This window comes from Trypanosoma cruzi, genomic scaffold (genome assembly GCF_000209065.1).
Source record: "Trypanosoma cruzi strain CL Brener 1047053517145 genomic scaffold, whole genome shotgun sequence".
Classification (NCBI taxonomy): domain Eukaryota; phylum Euglenozoa; class Kinetoplastea; order Trypanosomatida; family Trypanosomatidae; genus Trypanosoma; species Trypanosoma cruzi.
This window is the reverse complement of record NW_001849571.1, coordinates 190,672-209,619: the sequence shown is the minus strand read 5'-3', so window position 1 is coordinate 209,619 and position 18,948 is coordinate 190,672. Positions and strand designations below refer to the sequence as shown.

The 18,948-nt window shown below is 52.5% G+C and overlaps 7 protein-coding genes and 2 pseudogenes across 7 annotated transcripts, besides 19 other annotated features; all 9 read right to left on the bottom strand.

Moving 5' to 3' along the window:
• Tc00.1047053511593.91 (trans-sialidase, putative) lies at positions 1-418 on the bottom strand (the record flags this gene model as incomplete). The annotated part of the gene is made up of 1 exon (XM_804305.1): positions 1-418. A coding segment is annotated over one exon (418 nt), but the record flags the coding sequence as incomplete, so codon positions are not given.
• Positions 1-9,310: a sequence feature (areas not merged during assembly with more than two copies in the genome that could not be assigned to a particular haplotype).
• Positions 1,268-1,297: a microsatellite.
• On the bottom strand, positions 1,694-2,791 carry Tc00.1047053511593.80 (mucin-associated surface protein (MASP), putative; the record flags this gene model as incomplete). The annotated part of the gene is made up of 1 exon (XM_804303.1): positions 1,694-2,791. The coding sequence occupies one exon, from the start codon at positions 2,789-2,791 to the stop codon at positions 1,694-1,696; it is 1,098 nt and encodes a 365-aa protein (XP_809396.1).
• Positions 2,426-2,483: a sequence feature (GA-rich).
• Tc00.1047053511593.70 (mucin TcMUCII, putative) lies at positions 3,264-3,830 on the bottom strand (the record flags this gene model as incomplete). Its single annotated transcript, XM_804302.1, has 1 exon — positions 3,264-3,830. The coding sequence occupies one exon, from the start codon at positions 3,828-3,830 to the stop codon at positions 3,264-3,266; it is 567 nt and encodes a 188-aa protein (XP_809395.1).
• Positions 4,356-4,376: a microsatellite.
• Tc00.1047053511593.65 (uncharacterized protein) lies at positions 4,937-5,740 on the bottom strand (the record flags this gene model as incomplete). Its single annotated transcript, XM_804304.1, has 1 exon — positions 4,937-5,740. One exon carries the CDS (start codon positions 5,738-5,740, stop codon positions 4,937-4,939), a length of 804 nt encoding a protein of 267 aa, XP_809397.1.
• Positions 7,457-8,554, bottom strand: Tc00.1047053511593.60 (mucin-associated surface protein (MASP), putative; the record flags this gene model as incomplete). The annotated part of the gene is made up of 1 exon (XM_804301.1): positions 7,457-8,554. One exon carries the CDS (start codon positions 8,552-8,554, stop codon positions 7,457-7,459), a length of 1,098 nt encoding a protein of 365 aa, XP_809394.1.
• Positions 7,922-7,964: a microsatellite.
• Positions 8,201-8,254: a microsatellite.
• Positions 8,761-9,186, bottom strand: Tc00.1047053511593.51 (annotated as a pseudogene).
• Positions 9,311-10,111: a sequence feature (heterozygous, Esmeraldo-like haplotype).
• Positions 9,422-9,455: a sequence feature (AT_rich).
• Positions 9,511-9,535: a microsatellite.
• Positions 9,586-9,613: a microsatellite.
• Positions 9,794-9,825: a microsatellite.
• Positions 10,032-10,060: a microsatellite.
• Positions 10,087-10,198: a sequence feature (T-rich).
• Positions 10,112-10,216: a sequence feature (areas not merged during assembly with more than two copies in the genome that could not be assigned to a particular haplotype).
• Positions 10,217-13,868: a sequence feature (areas merged during assembly that could not be assigned to a particular haplotype. This can correspond to areas where the two haplotypes were merged or to regions with more than two copies in the genome that were merged during assembly.).
• On the bottom strand, positions 10,299-14,333 carry Tc00.1047053511593.40 (annotated as a pseudogene).
• Positions 13,869-14,387: a sequence feature (haploid, Esmeraldo-like haplotype).
• Positions 14,388-15,346: a sequence feature (heterozygous, Esmeraldo-like haplotype).
• Positions 15,347-18,948: a sequence feature (areas not merged during assembly with more than two copies in the genome that could not be assigned to a particular haplotype).
• Positions 15,624-16,721, bottom strand: Tc00.1047053511593.30 (mucin-associated surface protein (MASP), putative; the record flags this gene model as incomplete). Its single annotated transcript, XM_804300.1, has 1 exon — positions 15,624-16,721. The coding sequence occupies one exon, from the start codon at positions 16,719-16,721 to the stop codon at positions 15,624-15,626; it is 1,098 nt and encodes a 365-aa protein (XP_809393.1).
• Positions 16,356-16,413: a sequence feature (GA-rich).
• Positions 17,195-17,716, bottom strand: Tc00.1047053511593.20 (mucin TcMUCII, putative; the record flags this gene model as incomplete). Its single annotated transcript, XM_804299.1, has 1 exon — positions 17,195-17,716. The coding sequence occupies one exon, from the start codon at positions 17,714-17,716 to the stop codon at positions 17,195-17,197; it is 522 nt and encodes a 173-aa protein (XP_809392.1).

The window sequence follows — 18,948 nt, the reverse complement described above, 5'->3', positions numbered from 1 at the left end:
GCCGTCTCATGTGCGTTGTTGCATTCGCAGCATGGCCGCAGGCTTCGTCCCTTTCACTGCGCTGAGCTTCAGCAACGGCAAACACACCGCCGGCCACCTCAGCAAGGCTGGGTACACAAAGCGAGCCGGCTGCCGCCTCAGATCCAGTCATTTCTTGCCATTTATAGGGCGGCGGTGTCGTTCCCTGAAAAGGATCAACGGCCTTCCCTTCCCCACTACTTCCATCAACGGCTGCAGCTACAATCCTACAGCACATAATCAGAACGAGAAGAAGCACCGCGGAAGCAAACACACGCCGGGACATGTTGGGCCTCTGCCGCTCACTCTCTCTTCCTTCCCTCCTCCTTCCGCTGGATCCGGTCACGCGGCGACGGTTGTGTGTGCGGGGTGCCTTCACTGCAGCAACACGTGAGAGCATATAAATATGTGTGTGTGGGCGGTGTGTGTGCTGTTGATCCTTTCAGTGCCTTCCAATTTCACAGTAGCGATTATAGTCTATTTTCCTTCTACGTGTGTGATTGAGAGAGAAATAAAGGAAAAACATACCAAGAAAAGAGGCAAAAGAGTAAACACAGCCACCCATCCACAGAGAGTGACATTATCATCCCCGCCGCAGCCACTCCCAACAACAACAACGCACGCACACAGACGCACGGAACAGGAGACGGAGAAACAGTGCACCGGGAACACACAGCGACTGTTGCCACCAGCAGCAGGAGTCACGGCGGGTGCGTCGTTATTCGTCACGCACCAGCACACACCGAGAAACACCACACCCGGCAAATCAACCAGAGGAATGCAAAAGGACACAACCGTCCTTTGCAAAGCCCACGCGCTGTCGCCAGTCATTTTACTGTTCATCCTTCCAGCGCACCCTCCAACGCACATCACCCACACAAGCAAAGAATCCCTGACCAAAGTATACACAGCATAGGAAATACACATTGGCGCGTACAGCAGCTGGACGAGAAGCAATCCGCACTTGTACCAGGCACCTTAACCCAGACCGCCCAATCGACTGCACGCCTGCAACGTGTCAAAATAAATCGCAGGCTCCCGTACTCCCTCCTCGCCAGGGCCGCCGCATCCAGAATCTTGCGTGTGCGCTCTCAGCAATCACGCCGCTCTACAGGGTATGCATAATGGCGTGTGTGCATGCGTGTTTGTCAGTGAATATACTTCCAGAGCAGCTGTGCGACACAACTGTTCAAAGAAAGCAATGGAATGAAGAGAGGCAGATAGCACACACGCAAATTACTCATATCATCACACACACACACACACACACACACACGCAGCCCCCGGAATGGGTGCACTCAAACACAACACAAGTAAAACAAAACAAAAAGCCGAAGCGTGGGACGACCAGCGCACACACTCTCATTGCTCCCGTAAAGCGAAACACACACACAGGGAGAAAGAGAGAGAGGTCGCCCACTCAATGCAATAAAAACAGAACAGAAACAGTTACGGTGCTCCGCCCATGCAGCCAGGCAGAACGGCAGCGGTGCGTGTCGTGCAAAAGAGAGCACCAACGGGCCTGCATGGGTGTGCATGCATATATACAATGGGCACATTATGTGTGTGCTTCGTGGGGTGAGGTGAGGGCGAGAGTCCATGCAAGGGGACACACACAGAGAGAGAGAGAAGGACGAGTGTGTGTGCGGGCGGTGCACGGCTCTCTCACTCACCCTCACGCGGCCACCACCGCAGCAGCCGCACACGCAACAAGAAGAAGAAGCAAAAGAGGGAAGGTGGTGTGGGAGACCGCGGTGCTGCTGTCACTGTCGCCTGTACGTGCTGTGTCATTTGTTATAGCTGTGGCTTCGACTGATGTTTCCTTCCTGTTGCCATGTTTATTTTCACCTCGTTTTGCACCTTCTGTTACTGCACCGTTAGCTGTAGGGTTATTCTTCGGCAATCCTATTTGAGTGCCCCTTTCTGCGTCAATATTAGAGGCATCACCAACAGCTAAGTGCCGTGGTTGTGTTGATTCAGAATCACCGTCAGATTCTCCATTCTGTTCGGTTGGTGCGACGGAAACATTTTCCTTTTTTTGTGAATCATTGTTTGGCTCCACGCCGTCATTGACTCCTTGAGACGTTTGCTCGGACACGTCATCTTCAGAGCTCAGCTTTTCTTTTTCTGGTTCTGTTCTTGGGTTTTCCACTGGTTTTTCATTTGTTTTCAGTGTCGCTGCTGGTGCTCCTTGCAGTGAAGCTGGTGGTGCTGCTCCATGTCCCTGTGTTGATGCTGCCGGCAATAAAGGCGCTGGCGGTGATTGTTCGCCAGTTCCTTGTCGTTCCCCTTCTGATGGCGTTGTTGCTGATGAGTGACTTCCCACTTTCGCTGAACCATTGCCTGCCTGTCTTGCTTGTCCTTCGCTACCTTGTCCATCCGGCTGCGCTTTTCGTTCTTCAAGTAATTCTCCACTTTCTTCTCCTCCTGCTCCTCCCCCTATTTGTCCTTTCTCTGCTTCTCCTTTGTCGTCCACTGATTTGTCGGCCGTTGGTGTTTCTATTTTCGGATCCTTCCTCTGATTATCAACCGCCTCATTTTTTGAATCCAACGGTTCCTCTGCGTTTTGGAGCCCTTGACTGACTTGGCCTGAAGATTCCTGTTGTCCGGTATTTCTGCCTGCGGGTCCAGGCGGTGGCCCCTTTGCTGGAACGTGAAATACATCGGTAGTTTCAGAATCATCGGCCTTTGACACTTCCACCGCACATACGCCGCACCACAGCACGCAGAGGGCACACACCAGCAGCACACGGCCAGTCATCATCATCGCCATCACTCCTGTCACTTGCGTGCAGCCTTCAGCACAAACTAACAACACGTCAACGCAGAGTGGAAGCAAAAGGAGAGACACGTCACACAGCCACGCAACAGCCACCGCACAGTAACAAATGGCAGCAGCGCTGCAGAAGCGAGCACAAAACACGAGACAGTTGAAATCAGTACGATTGCAGAACTCGCGCACCACCGCGTAAAGAGAAGTTTAAAAGCAATAAAAAAACAATAATTAAAGAAAGAAAAGAAAAAAACTAACCAGAGCTCCAGTGCGCATGCATATGAGTGTGTCCGCGATGCGTCCAACGTGAGGGATACAGGAAGCAGCGCGGAGCACACAGCACGGCAGCGGAAGCAAGCAAAGCAAAAAAACAATCATCATAATTACTCTTACTTTATACATCGGATCAGATTAGACGTACACATGTCCCCGTGGCTTTGAGTGCTGGCACGCACAGCCCACACACACCTCTTCAGCCCACAGCGGTGTACGCCAGCGCGCATGCGGCGAGCAGCAGCGGGGAACACACCCACGCAGAGCTGCTGAGGCTGCCATCGATTTCGCGGAGACGTGGCTGTTTGAGCTTCGTCTTATTATCTGGGGCTTCAGTAGTCGTAATAATTGGCGCCTCTGTAGTCGTAGTGGGTGCCTTTGTCGTAGTGGTCGTAGTGGTTGGTGCCTTTGTCGTAGTAGTCGTAGTGGGTGCCTTTGTCGTAGTGGTCGTAGTGGTTGGCGCCTTTGTCGTAGTGGTCGTAGTGGTTGTATTTGGTGTCTGCAACTCAACGCTGTCCTCTTTACCCTTTGGGGGGGCAGACTCCTCATTTTGTAAACCTTCCTCACCGGTCCTCTCATTTTCCGGTCCCGCATGAGTGTCCGTACCTAAATCCTGACTCAGATCGGCATCGTCTTCCTCTTCGGAGTGAGAGGACAACGAAATCGAGCTGGCAGATTCGTCTTCAACAGTATCAGCCGCGCATACGAACGGGCGGCAGCACAGGGCGAGCACCAACAGGGCGCACAGCAGACGGCACGTCGTCATCGTGAGTGTGGTCGTTCAGTGGTGTGGAGCTGATCTGCACAGTGAGGGACATGGAGAGCAACAGGGGAGACGAGAGGTGCGGCATACACACACACAGAGGGCACACCACATGAGGAGAGGGCAGCAGCCAGGCATGCACCGTACGCCGCACACCACGCACGACACACACTCCAATCCACGGCAGCAGGCACACACACACACACAAAGCCCTGCCGCAACACCAACACACAGATGGAAGAAGGAGAAGCAAACAGGAGCGGCACACAAGGCTCCACCGCATGTACATACGGCGAGAGCGGTCCGTCGTGACGGCACCCCTCACGGAGGGTACGCACACACACAAGAGGAGGTGCAGCGCACACAGCAACACAAAAGCAAAGTAACAATAAAAAAGGAAGATCCCCGCACACCACGTGGATTGTTGGTCCACAGGAAGTGCAGCCAATATTCATCACAAAAAAAGTTCAGTTACCTTTGGCCCTCGTTCATATCCGACGCACACCACTTCATGCAAGCACGGCCATCGCAGCAGCAGCAGCAGCAGCACAACCAAAAAAATATGGGCGCAAGGAATGGAATAAAGCAAGCAACCATTTATTTGTGTTTCTGTTTAATGTTGGCCGATGTCCGCATATGTTCTTTTTTTTTGCTTTGCGGAGGGCAAACCTTCATGCCTGGGTCGTGTGTTGGGGATTCCTGCAGGGTGCACAATTTTTCTTTCCCCTTGTGAATGTTGCTTGTGTTGGTGCAGCCAACAATTCGGTTTCTGTTGTTCCTGCCTTTCGCTGGTAAGGTGTTGCAATAGATGTTTGTTTCCCTCTTTTCGTTGCTGTGGCACCTGATTCCTCACCGTTTATTGTGGTGGAAATGAAAATATGTGAGTGGACTCCCACACACCAGAGCGCACCTTCGCTCCTATTTATTGGTGCATGGAAGGGCATGTGTGTTTGGTGGTGTCTCGTCCATATATTTTGTGGGCGTACATTCCCCTGCAGGCTGAGGGCGGGATGACGCTCCGTCGCGGTGCACTTCCCTCGCATGCCGCCCACTGTGATTCATCATGCATCGCCTCCTCTCACATATTCCGTGGTGCAACACCGCTGATATTATTGCAGCCGCTGTGATTCCGCGTATTTCACGCATTTCATTGTGCCACAATACATCCGCTCGTGTGGCCGCCGCATCCAAACAGCGGTGCCCAACACCGTGAGCGGCAATCCACATCCTTGCATGTCCCAACGCAGTGGTGTTGGACTGTCAGCCAGGCACCAGACAACAGGAGAGTATTGTGCTGGCAGTACAACACACGGAGCTGCAGTGAACGACTCGGGCGGGGACGCATCTATTTGTCGCAAAGCAGTGAAAAGGAGTCGAGCAAAATAATGCCGGCTGCATTCACAACACCACACCCACAGCCAAAGCATGCGACGTGATGTGTGTTTCACTGGTGCTGTGAAATGCCTGCGGACGACGTCACTAGTGGAGGCACACCACCCATGATCAGCGGACAGACAATAATCGGCATGGGAGGCCACAAGAGGCAGCAACGACGCCAGCAGCAGGAGCAGCTCTCTCTCTCTCTCTGTTGCCTCCGAGAAGTAAATATTCCACCAGCCGCAGCTGACTGTGCCATCGTGACACTCCATGCACGTCGTGGCTGCGTCAACACATCCTGTTCCCTGCAGCGCCTCAAAAGATGCCTCACTCCGTCCACTAAGTGCATCGGTGTGGGCCGTGCCTCGGTTGTTCGTGAGGACCACAGCGATGTGAGGGTCACCGAGTCGCAGCACGTTTGCTGTGGCGTTGTTGCATGGCACCTGCACACACACACACACGCAGCGCCTGCATCCCTCCCTTTTGTGTCCGCCCTCTGCCGGAGTGGCCACACACACGGGCAGCAGCAAAATCATTTCACCCTCGACGATCCAAAATCAACACCGACATCCCTCGCGACGCAAACATCTCAGTTGCCAGCACGGGCTTCCTGCTGCTCTGCCATCGATGCTGAAACACGGCACAGTGCACGCACTTATTTTCCTCGTGTGCAGTCAGCCGTTTGTTTCACACATTCTTCGACGGGTTGACGCCCACAAAAGCACGCCAAAAAGGCCACTGTGATCGCACAAGCTCTTGCAATGGGCGTCGGTGTGTGCATGGATCCGCTGCTCACACGTGCTGGCAGGCAGCCTGCAGCCGGTGCCCTCGTGCCAGTCCATCGGCTCCAGCACGGAAAAGAGAAAATGGCCTATTCCCGATGCACCTATTCCCACCAGCAGCACCAACACGCTGGTCGCAAGCCGTCATTCCTCAGCACATCCAGGAGTGCTGAAAAGTAACGTGGAACCGTCAGCCAGCAACGCCACAATCCCCGCACACATGTCGGCTCCACCAGAGAAGACACACAAACTACAATAACAACACCATCCACATGTCATCCGAACATCATTCCGACACACCGCGACACGCCAAACAGAAGTATTCGTCACTCCAATGCACCTCCCCACACAATCACATAGTCCACGCACCACGCACTGCAGCGGCTCACACCCGTCTAAACAAATGTTCTTCGGATCAGTGTTATCCACGTGCTGCAATGGGAAGTAAACAAAAGAGACGGGCCGCCAAACCCCAAAAGATTGCCACGACTGGCCGCAATTCAACGGAACGCAGCCACTCAAAGGAATTCAGTCCTCATGCCCTCAACCTCCCTCCTTCCTCCACAAAAGACCCATAAAATTAACATCAAATGCACTGTTAAATAAAGCTGCCGTGCAACACAAAACAAAGCCGCAGTGCCTCCTGCTGCCATCCGGGCCGTTGTTGTCGCCTTCACGGGAACAGACGCCCATTGGCTATTTAAAACGACGCTGCACACCTGCAACGCATCTCCTGCGCTTTGAGGCGCACGTGCCTCACCACCACCAGAGACGCCCACGCACCGTCGGTATGCACCACATTGTGAAGAAAAAAGAATACACCAGAGTGACAACGAGGCACCCGCTGGCAATCGCGTCGCAGGCATCATCACAGGCAGCACCAAAACCGCTGCAGTCAAGTGTGGGGTGACGTGCAACAAATGCCGCATGGCTTATTTAGAAGAAAAAACGCGGTGGCTTTACAAGAATACGAGTAGCTGCCACTTCCTCAGCAGGATAAACGATGTGAAAACAAAAAGAAATATTCAGTCATATGCAGTCAAAGCATGCCGCAAATCAAAAAAGCAGAATCGGTGCACTCAACCACAACACAAGTAAAACAATGAAAAGAACAAAAGAAAAAGCCGAAGCGTGGGACGACCAGCGCACACACTCTCATTGCTCCCGTAAAGCAAAACACACACACAGGGGGAGAGAGAGAGAGGTCGCCCACTCAATGCAATAAAAACAAAACAGAAACAGTTACGGTGCTCCGCCCATGCAGCCAGGCAGAACGGCAGCGGTGCGTGTCGTGCAAAAGAGAGCACCAACGGGCCTGCATGGGTGTGCATGCATATATACAATGGGCACATTATGTGTGTGCTTCGTGGGATGAGGTGAGGGCGAGAGTCCATGCAAGGGGACACACACAGAGAGTGAGTGAAAGACGAGTGTGTGTGCGGGCGGTGCACGGCTCTCTCTCACTCACTCTCACGCGGCCACCACCGCAGCCGCAGCCGCACACGCAACAGGAAGAAGAAGCAAAAGAGGGAAGGTGGTGTGGGAGACCGCGGTGCTGCCGTCACTGTCGCCATGAGTCGCAGTATCATTTGTTATAGCTGCGGTTTCAAGAGTTGCTGTTTTATTTGTATTTTCTTCTTTATTTTCACCTTGTTGTGCTTCTTTCGTCGCTTCACCATCAGGTGCTTGATCGTGTTTTTGAATGCCTTCTTCATTTCCTTCGTCAGCGTCATTTGTAATGGCACCTTTGGAAGCTGAGGGTGATGTTGGAGTTGATTCGGCGTTAACTTCTGTTGGTCCGTCTGTTTTGGTGACTGTGGTGGGGATGGTTCCTTCTTTTCGTGAGGCACTTCTTAACTCCATGTCGTGTTGAGATGCTTCTACATGTTGCACTGAAGGGTCATCTGCAGAGGAGGGGTTTTCATCTTTTGTTTGTGTTGTTGTTGCTTCTGCCGCTGCTGCAGGTGCTGCAGGTGCTTTTAGTGTTGGTAATTTGAGTCCTTCTTCCTGGGCGGAGCCATCATCAGAGCGGGGCTGGCCTTTCGCTGGTGTTGCATTTAAAGTTCCTGCTGGGTTTCCATTCAGTGTCGTTGTTAATGGTTCTGATGGTAGTAGTACTCCTTCTTGCGGCAATGTTAATTGGGATGTTTCTTTGCCTTCAATTGGACCTTTGAGTTCCTCAATTTCTTCGGTTTCCCCTTCTGCATCAACACTTTCCCCTTCTTCTTCTTCTTCTTCTTCTTCTTCTTCTTCTTCTTCTTCTTCTTCCCCTCTCACTGTGCTTGCTGGTGATGCTATGATCACAACATTATCCTGGTTGATGCCATTTCCCGTTTGTGCACCCAAAGACTGATTACCGTTTTCGGAACCTTCCCTGACTGAATCCTGCGTTACATGTTGTTCAGCACTAACAATACCAGAAATAAGCTCTGAACTGTCAAATGATTCATCTTTTTTCATTTCGGTACCTTTATCGACATTGGCCTCCGCCATCACCATTACAGCACCGCACCACAGCACGCAGAGGGCACACACCAGCAGCACACGGCCAGTCATCATCATCGCCATCACTCCTGTCACTTGCGTGTAGCCTTCAGCACAAACTAACAACACGTCAACGCAGAGTGAAAGCAAAAGGGGAGAGAGAAGAGACACAAGTCACTGAACCATGCACCGTCCCATCCAGCAATGAGATTCACGCACCAAAACAACAACAATGAAAGGAGTGCTGATCGATTGCCCCCTTCCTCACACCCTCACAGTCACTATTACCGTCAGCGTTACTACTCCCTCTTTAGAAAAACTCACCGGCATGCCGCGCTCACCCGCAGCACGCGTAGCCCGTCATCCTCTCCCGCTGCGTCCGCCACCTCCTCCCGCAGTCCAACAGCTCCGTGTCATCCACTTCTTCCATAGCCTACGGCATGCCACCGCCACGCAACTCACACACGTGCTCCATGCGCTGCATGTTGTTCTCCTCCTTGTATTTGTGGCGGCACCGCAAAGTCTTGCAGCCGGCGGCATCGCAGTGCTGGAAGAAGTACGGCGCAGCAACCGTGCGGGTGTCCGTGTGTCTGTACTCGCGCTTCAACTCGTCCAGCAAGAACGGGCTCGGCGGCAGCTATTCCAGCGGGTTAATTTTCTTCTTCCCCCGTAAAACCGCGGACGCCTCACGGGGCCCTCCAACGGCGTCACGCCATGCCCCAGGAGGTCATGCGCACCGCCCCCTCATTGCTCCCCTTTCGTAGCCACAGAAGAACGCAGCGCCCACATGCAATTGCCGGCAAGTTAGGACCATCCACGTAAAATAAAACGTTATACGTGTCGTGCGAGGGTAGTTGTACGACTGCAGAGACGTGAAGGCAAAAGAAAAAGAAAAAAGAGAAGGCAGCCATGCCAAGAAGCAAATATGCACATAAGTACCGCAGAAGTCACAAAAAAAAAAAATTTCAAAAATATATATATATATGGATATATATGGTACAACTCAAGTCTGCAGACAAATAAAGGAACAAGTACGGAACAAAAGAAAAAAAAAAAAAAAAAAAACTACGCACTCAAAGCAATTTTCACGCAGATCGTTAAATGTAAAAAATTGCATAATAATAATAATAATAATAATAATAAGTATCATTATTACTTTTGTGATTGTTATTTTACAAAAAAAAAACAATAAATACAAAAAATGTCATGTAATATCTTCCATACAATATCCCACAGCAGTACCTTTGTATTATGCCTGAATAAAGACACATATAAATAAATAAATACACAGAGAGCATACATACACACACAAAGAAAGCAAACATACATACGTACGTATATATATATATATATATTAGTTTAAGTTTTTTTCAATTCCCCACTCTCCCCTTCACGATATGAACACGCCTCATTTATATTTCACTGCATAACATCATGCAGCACTCGACCCAACTGCCATATTTTTTTAAAAAGTTTGTCCCCTCGACATTCATCCACAGCGTTATGTAGATCGCATACAACATCTATCATAAATTCTGGACGGCATCAGTCAGTAAACCCAATTATTATTATTATTTATTATTATTATTAAAGGCATTAAAAACACATCAGCACAAAAAAATAATAATAATAAGTATAATAGGTATACAAAAAAAAAATTAAAATTAAAATTAAAATTCATATAAAGTCATACATACAAAAATAAAAGGTCAAAAATAAAATAAAAATTTTATAAACCCGCCAAATAACAGCAATAAAATATGTAAAAAACCCACAGCATGTAAATATACGCTGTACCGCTGGAGACAGCAACAACGCCGTTTTAATATCAGTAAAGAGCCGCAAAACCCCAAAGCCCCAGCAGAAGTAATAGCACACAAGAAACATTCTCATGCACAAAGCTCACCTCTTCACTTTCCACCCGCGATTAACTCTAAGAATTGGAGCTGCCTCCTCTGCTTCCTTCCTCGGACGTACCCGAAGGCATGGAGCTGCCACCTCTGCTTCCTTCCTCGGACGTACCCGAAGGCATGGAGCTGCCACCTCTGCTTCCTTCCTCGGACGTACCCGCAGGCATGGAGCTGCCACCTCTGCTTCCTTCCTCGGACGTACCCGCGGGCATGGAGCTGCCACCTCTGCTTCCTTCCTCGGACGTACCCGCAGGCATGGAGCTGCCACCTCTGCTTCCTTCCTCGGACGTACCCGCAGGCATGGAGCTGCCACCTCTGCTTCCTTCCTCGGACGTACCCGCAGGCATGGAGCTGCCACCTCTGCTTCCTTCCTCGGACGTACCCGAAGGCATGGAGCTGCCACCTCTGCTTCCTTCCTCGGACGTACCCGCGGGCATGGAGCTGCCTCCTCTGCTTCCTTCCTCGGACGTACCCGAAGGCATGGAGCTGCCACCTCTGCTTCCTTCCTCGGACGTACCCGCGGGCATGGAGCTGCCACCTCTGCTTCCTTCCTCGGACGTACCCGCAGGCATGGAGCTGCCACCTCTGCTTCCTTCCTCGGACGTACCCGAAGGCATGGAGCTGCCACCTCTGCTTCCTTCCTCGGACGTACCCGCAGGCATGGAGCTGCCACCTCTGCTTCCTTCCTCGGACGTACCCGCAGGCATGGAGCTGCCACCTCTGCTTCCTTCCTCGGACGTACCCGCAGGCATGGAGCTGCCACCTCTGCTTCCTTCCTCGGACGTACCCGCAGGCATGGAGCTGCCACCTCTGCTTCCTTCCTCGGACGTACCCGCGGGCATGGAGCTGCCACCTCTGCTTCCTTCCTCGGACGTACCCGCAGGCATGGAGCTGCCTCCTCTGCTTCCTTCCTCGGACGTACCCGCAGGCATGGAGCTGCCACCTCTGCTTCCTTCCTCGGACGTACCCGCAGGCATGGAGCTGCCACCTCTGCTTCCTTCCTCGGACGTGCCCGCAGGCATGGAGCTGCCACCTCTGCTTCCTTCCTCGGACGTACCCGCAGGCATGGAGCTGCCTCCTCTGCTTCCTTCCTCGGACGTACCCGCAGGCATGGAGCTGCCTCCTCTGCTTCCTTCCTCGGACGTGCCCGCAGGCATGGAGCTGCCTCCTCTGCTTCCTTCCTCGGACGTACCCGCAGGCATGGAGCTGCCACCTCTGCTTCCTTCCTCGGACGTACCCGCGGGCATGGAGCTGCCACCTCTGCTTCCTTCCTCGGACGTACCCGAAGGCATGGAGCTGCCACCTCTGCTTCCTTCCTCGGACGTACCCGCGGGCATGGAGCTGCCACCTCTGCTTCCTTCCTCGGACGTACCCGCGGGCATGGAGCTGCCTCCTCTGCTTCCTTCCTCGGACGTACCCGCGGGCATGGAGCTGCCACCTCTGCTTCCTTCCTCGGACGTACCCGCAGGCATGGAGCTGCCTCCTCTGCTTCCTTCCTCGGACGTACCCGCAGGCATGGAGCTGCCTCCTCTGCTTCCTTCCTCGGACGTGCCCGCAGGCATGGAGCTGCCACCTCTGCTTCCTTCCTCGGACGTGCCCGCAGGCATGGAGCTGCCACCTCTGCTTCCTTCCTCGGACGTACCCGCAGGCATGGAGCTGCCTCCTCTGCTTCCTTCCTCGGACGTACCCGCAGGCATGGAGCTGCCTCCTCTGCTTCCTTCCTCGGACGTACCCGCAGGCATGGAGCTGCCACCTCTGCTTCCTTCCTCGGACGTACCCGCGGGCATGGAGCTGCCACCTCTGCTTCCTTCCTCGGACGCACTCGCAGAATAAGAGCTGCCATCATCGTATTTTGGGCCTGTCTCGCCGACCATGAGCCATCTTAGATGCTTGGAATTGAGTCTTCGGTTATACAAACGGGCGTTGAAGAGTGACAAATGGCTGGACTCTGCAACTTCCCCACTCTCCCCGTGGAATTGGATGTGTGAAATACTGTTTGTTTGGAGAAGAGACCCCTTGTAGGTGCCAAAGTAAGCCTCCCTCGCGTTAACGTATAAATCCCAATGGCCCGTGTCGTGTCGCAGCACCACCTGACACGGTTTTTCTGGGTCCCACCCGGTTGAAAGTATTTGTCTACCGCCACTATGAATTACAGTCATCCACCTCCCATCATGGGTGTAAAACACACCAAATAGCACAGTCTTGTCCTCGTCATCCATCACCACACGAATCAAAGGAATGGGGGTGCGTTTCTTCGGCCTATCGTGGATGACCGCCATCACCACTAGAGTGAACGTTTTGTGTACGAAATGGTACGGTTGATTCTGTCCACTTCGGGCAACAGGCCACCCCGCCCCTGCTCCGGGTCCTTCAAACGTCACTCCATTGGAGAACCCTCTCACCGTCCCATGAACAGTTGCGTTCACGCAGAGGTACTCGTCCATCCACTCACTCCCAGTCGACAGACCAGACAAATAGCCAACAAGCCCGTCAGTAAGAATGGGACGAATACACATGCCCCTTCTCACCGGGTCGATAGTGGCAGTGGATCTGCACGTTCTTAGGGCTTCATCCAACTCCTGCCACCTCTTCAACACAGTCTTTATCCGCTCCAGCTGCGTAGTCACGTGCACAGCAACAAGACCGTATGACCCCTCACTCTTATTCTCGTACAGCGAAATCAGATTGCCCCCACTGCTATACAACAGGGAACTGGCAGCAGCGTCATCAGCTGCATCGGATATCGGCCCAGCATCATGCACACGTGCACCGTCCGTCACCCAAAGATGAAGCCGACCCCTACCATTTTTCTCCTCCAAATACACTGGCGTGGTAACAAGCAGCACTTCCCTTCCCTCAATGGTTACGGTGGTGAGGCCACAGCGAACGCCATACCCTTTTCGACCATACGAGTTGCCCCACACGCGACTAATTGGCCTACCACTCATTTCCCAACTTGTCCCAGAGTCAAGGGACCTGAATACTTCGTAGTAGCCGGCAGCGCAAGAAGTAATTAAAATTAGATTTCCTTCCAAATTCGCGATGGATGGTTCCTTGCAGTTACTACCTGTCGTACCGGACGAGAGCTCGCATGCTTCTATACGCATGTTGAAACGCATGGACAGTACAACACTCCTTCCATCCTTTTCTATTGCCTGCATGGGAAGCACAAGGTAACCGTTCTTCGTCACAACACCCGATCCTCCGCCACCGATCACCCTCTTCAGGAATTGAGTAAGCCCGATGGCCACAGGGTCCACTGCACGGATATCACCCCACATGATTTTCTTCTGCCCACCATCCTCAGTGAGAGTTCCCCTCATCAGTAAAAGCCTCCAGCCATCTGCATCGGCAGCCCGACCCCCAGACGTCTTCTTCTCGTAGTCCCCAAGGGCCATGTAGATAGTGTCGTCGCTCACAATTGTCGTTGGCTGCATCTTTTCTCGTGTCCTGATCGTACCACTGGCGGCATCCACAAGTTCTACGAGAAAAATGCCTGCATCCATCGCCGAGATCGCCTTTGAGCCACCACCGCCCGTCTCAATGTGCGTTGTTGCAATCGCAGCATGGCCGCAGGCTCCGTCCCTTTCACTGCGCTGAGCTTCAGCAACGGCAAACACACCGCCGGCCACCTCAGCAAGGCTGGGAACACAAAGCGAGCCGGCTGCCGCCTCACATCCAGTCATTTCTTGCCATTTATAGAGCGGCGGTGTCGTTCCCTGAAAAGGATCAACGGCCTTCCCTTCCCCACTACTTCCATCAACGGCTGCAGCTACAATCCTACAGCACATAATCAGAACGAGAAGAAGCACCGCGGAAGCAAACACACGCCGGGACATGTTAGGCCTCTGCCGCTCACTCTCTCTTCCTTCCCTCCTCCCTCCGCTGGATCCGGTCCCGCGGCGACGGTTGTGTGTGCGGGGTGCCTTCACTGCAGCAACACGTGAGAGCATATAAATATGTGTGTGTGGGCGGTGTGTGTGCTGTTGATCCTTTCAGTGCCTTCCAATTTCACAGTAGCGATTATAGTCTATTTTCCTTCTACGTGTGTGATTGAGAGAGAAATAGAGGAAAAACATACCAAGAAAAGAGGCAAGAGAGTAAGCACAGCCACCCATCCACAGAGAGTGACATTATCATCCCCGCCGCAGCCACTCCCAAAAACAACAACGCACGCACACAGACACACGGAACAGGAGACGGAAGAACAGTGCACCGGAAACACACAGCGACTGTTGCCACCAGCAGCAGCAGGAGCCACAGAAGGTGTGTCGTTATTCGCCGCGCGCCAGCACACAACGAAAAAGGCCCACACACAAATCGACTGGCGGAATGCAAAAGAGCACGACCGTCCTCCACAGCACCGACGCGCTGCAGGCAGTCGTTTTGCAGCTGCCTCCAAAGAACTCGGAAATCACCCCGCACAGCCGAAGAATCCTCTGTCGGCAAAACTACTACAAGAGAAACACTTCGGCAGGTGCAGCTGTTGGACGGGAATCGATAGGTATTCTTCTCAGACACCATCAATGCCACACCATTCACTGGCTGCATGCCGCCAACATCATGCCAGCAACATGTCAAAAAAACAAAACGCGGCTTTCTTCCCTCCTCGCCAGGGCCGCCGCATCCAGAATCTTGCGTGTGCGTGCATTCTCAGCAATCACGCCGCTCTACAGGGTATGCATAATGGCGTGTGTGTGTGTGTGCTTGTGCGTTTGTCAGTGCCTATAATTGCAGAGCAGCTGTGCGGCACAAGAGAGCCCAAAGAAAGCAACGGAAGAAAGAGAAGCGGATAACACACACGCAAATTACTCATATCATCACACACAAACACACACACGCAGCCCGCGGAATCGGTGCTCTCAACCACAACACAAGTAAAACAATGAAAAAGCCGAAGCGTGGGACGACCAGCGCACACACTCATTGCTCCCGTAAAGCAAAACACACACAGGGAGAGAGAGAGAGAGAGAGGTCGCCCACTCAATGCAACGGAAGCAAAAAACAAAAACAGTTACGGTGCTCCACCCATGCAGCCAGGCAGGACGGCAGCGGTGCGTGTCGTGCAAAAGAGAGCACCAACGGGCCTGCATGGGTGTGCATGCAATATATACAATGGGCACATTATGTGTGTGCTTCGTGGAATGAGGTGAGGGCGAGAGTCCATGCAAGGGGACACACACAGAGAGTGACTGAAAGACGAGTGTGTGTGCGGGCGGTGCACGGCTCTCTCTCCCTCACTCTCACGCGGCCACCACCGCAGCAGCAGCCGCACACGCAACAAGAAGAAGAAGCAAAAGAGGGAAGGTGGTGTGGGAGACCGCGGTGCTGCCGTCACTGTCGCCGGTGGTTGTTTTGTTTGTTATAGCTGTGGCTTCGACTGATGTTTCCTTCCTGTTGCCATGTTTATTTTCACCTCGTTTTGCACCTTCTGTTACTGCACCGTTAGCTGTAGGGTTATTCTTCGGCAATCCTATTTGAGTGCCCCTTTCTGCGTCAATATTAGAGGCATCACCAACAGCTAAGTGCCGTGGTTGTGTTGATTCAGAATCACCGTCAGATTCTCCATTCTGTTCGGTTAGTGCGACGGAAACATTTTCCTTTTTTTGTGAATCATTGTTTGGCTCCACGCCGTCATTGACTCCTTGAGACGTTTGCTCGGACACGTCATCTTCAGAGCTCAGCTTTTCTTTTTCTGGTTCTGTTCTTGGGTTTTCCACTGGTTTTTCATTTGTTTTCAGTGTCGCTGCTGGTGCTCCTTGCAGTGAAGCTGGTGGTGCTGCTCCATGTCCCTGTGTTGATGCTGCCGGCAATGAAGGTGCTGGCGGTGATTGTTCGCCAGTTCCTTGTCGTTCCCCTTCTGATGGCGTTGTTGCTGATGAGTGACTTCCCACTTTCGCTGAACCATTGCCTGCCTGTCTTGCTTGTCCTTCGCTACCTTGTCCATCCGGCTGCGCTTTTCGTTCTTCAAGTAATTCTCCACTTTCTTCTCCTCCTGCTCCTCCCCCTATTTGTCCTTTCTCTGCTTCTCCTTTGTCGTCCATTGATTTGTCGGCCGTTGGTGTTTCTATTTTAGAATCCTTCCTCTGATTATCAACCGCCTCATTTTTTGAATCCAACGGTTCCTCTGCGTTTTGGAGCCCTTGACTGACTTGGCCTGAAGATTCCTGTTGTCCGGTATTTCTGCCTGCGGGTCCAGGCAGTGGCCCCTTTGCTGGACCTTGACTTACATCGGTAGTTTCAGAATCATCGGCCTTTGACACTTCCACCGCACATACGCCGCACCACAGCACGCAGAGGGCACACACCAGCAGCACACGGCCAGTCATCATCATCGCCATCACTCCTGTCACTTGCGTGCAGCCTTCAGCACAAACTAACACCCCGTCAACGCAAACCAAAAAGCAAAAAAGAGACAAGTCACACAGCCACGCAACAGCCACCGCACAGTAACAAATGGCAGCAGCGCTGCAGAAGCAAGCACAAAACAATGAGACAGTTGAAATCAGTACGATTGCAGAACTCGCGCACCACCGCGTAAAGAGAAGTTTAAAAGCAATTAAAAAACAATAATTAAAGAAAGAGAAGAAAAAAACTAACCAGAGCTCCAGTGCGCATGCATATGAGTGTGTCCGCGATGCGTTCAACGTGAGGGATACAGGAAGCAGCGCGGAGCACACAGCAGGGCAGCGGAAGCAAGCAAAGCAAAAAAACAATCATCATAATTACTCTTACTTTATACATCGGATCAGATTAGACGTACACATGTCCCTGTGGCTTTGAGTGCTGGCACGCACAGCCCACACACACCCCTTCAGCCCACAGCGGTGTACGCCAGCGCGCATGCGGCGAGCAGCAGCGGGGAACACACCCACGCAGAGCTGCTGAGGCTGCCATCGATTTCGCGAAGACGTGGCTGTTTGAGCTTCGTCTTATTATCTGGGGCTTCAGTAGTCGTAGTGCTTGGTGCCTTTGTCGTAGTGGTCGTAGTGGTTGGTGCCTTTGTCGTAGTGGTCGTAGTGGTTGGCGCCTTTGTCGTAGTGGTCGTAGTGGTTGTATTTGGTGTCTGCAACTCAACGCTGTCCTCTTTACCCTTTGGGGAGGCAGACTCCTCATTTTGTAAACCTTCCTCACCGTTCCTCTCATTTTCCGGTCCCGCATGAGTGTCCGTACCTAAATCCTGACTCACATCGGAATCGTCTTCCTCTTCGGACTGAGAGGACAACGAAATCGAGCTGGTAGGTTCGTCTTCAACAGCATCAGCCGCGCATACGAACGGGCGGCAGCACAGGGCGAGCACCAACAGGGCGCACAGCAGACGGCACGTCGTCATCATCGTGAGTGTGGTCGTTCAGTGGTGTGGAGCTGATCTGCACAGTGAGGGACATGGAAAGCAATAGGGGAGACGAGAGGTGCAGCAGACACACACAGAGGGCAAGCCACATGAGGAGAGGGCAGCAGCCAGGCATGCACCGTACGCCGCACACCACGCACGACACACACTCCAATCCACGGCAGCAGGCACACACACACACAGCCCTGCCGCAGCTCCAACACACAGATGGAAGAGGGAGAAGCAAACAGGAGCGGCACACAAGGCTCCACCGCATGCACATATGGCGAGAGCGGTCCGTCGTGACGGCACTCCTCACGGAGGGTACGCACACACACAAGAGGAGGTGCAGCGCACACAGCTACACAAAAGCAAAGTAACAATAAAAAAGAGAGAGATCCCCGCACACCACGTGGATTGTTGGTCCACGGAAAGTGCAGCCAATATTCACCACAAAATAATTCAGTTACCTTTGGCCTTCGTTCATATTCAGTGCACACCACTTCATGCAGGCCCGGCCACCACCGCAGCAGCAGCAGCAGCACAACCAAAAAAATATGGGCGCAAGGAATGGAATAAAGCAAGCAACCATTTATTTGTGTTTCTGTTTAATGTTGGCCGATGTCCGCATATGTTCTTTTTTTTTGCTTTGCGGAGGGCAAACCTTCATGCCTGGGTCGTGTGTTGGGGATTCCTGCAGGGTGCACAATTTTTCTTTCCTCTTGTTAATGTTGCTTGTGTTGGTGCAGCCAATAATTCGGTTTCTGTTGTTCCCGCTTCTCGCCGTAAAGTGTTGCAATACATGCTTTTGTTTTCCTTTCGTTGCTGTGGCACCTGATTCCTCACCGTTTATTGTGGTGGAAATGAAAATATGTGAGTGGACTCCCACACACCAGAGCGCACCTTCGCTCCTATTTATTGGTGCATGGAAGGGCATGTGTGTTTGGTGGTGTCTCGTCCGTATATTTTGTGGGTGTACATTCCCCTGCAGGCTGAGGGCGGGGTGACGCTCCGTCGCGGTGCACTTCCCTCGCATGCCGCCCACTGTGATTCATCATGCATCACCCTCTCACATATTCCGTGGTGCAACACCGTTGATATTATTGCAGCCGCTGTGATTCCGCGTATTTCACGCATTTGATTGTGCCACAATACATCCGCTCGTGTGGCCGCCGCATCCAAACAGCGGTGCCCAACACCGTGAGCGGCAGTCCACATCCTTGCATGTCCCAACG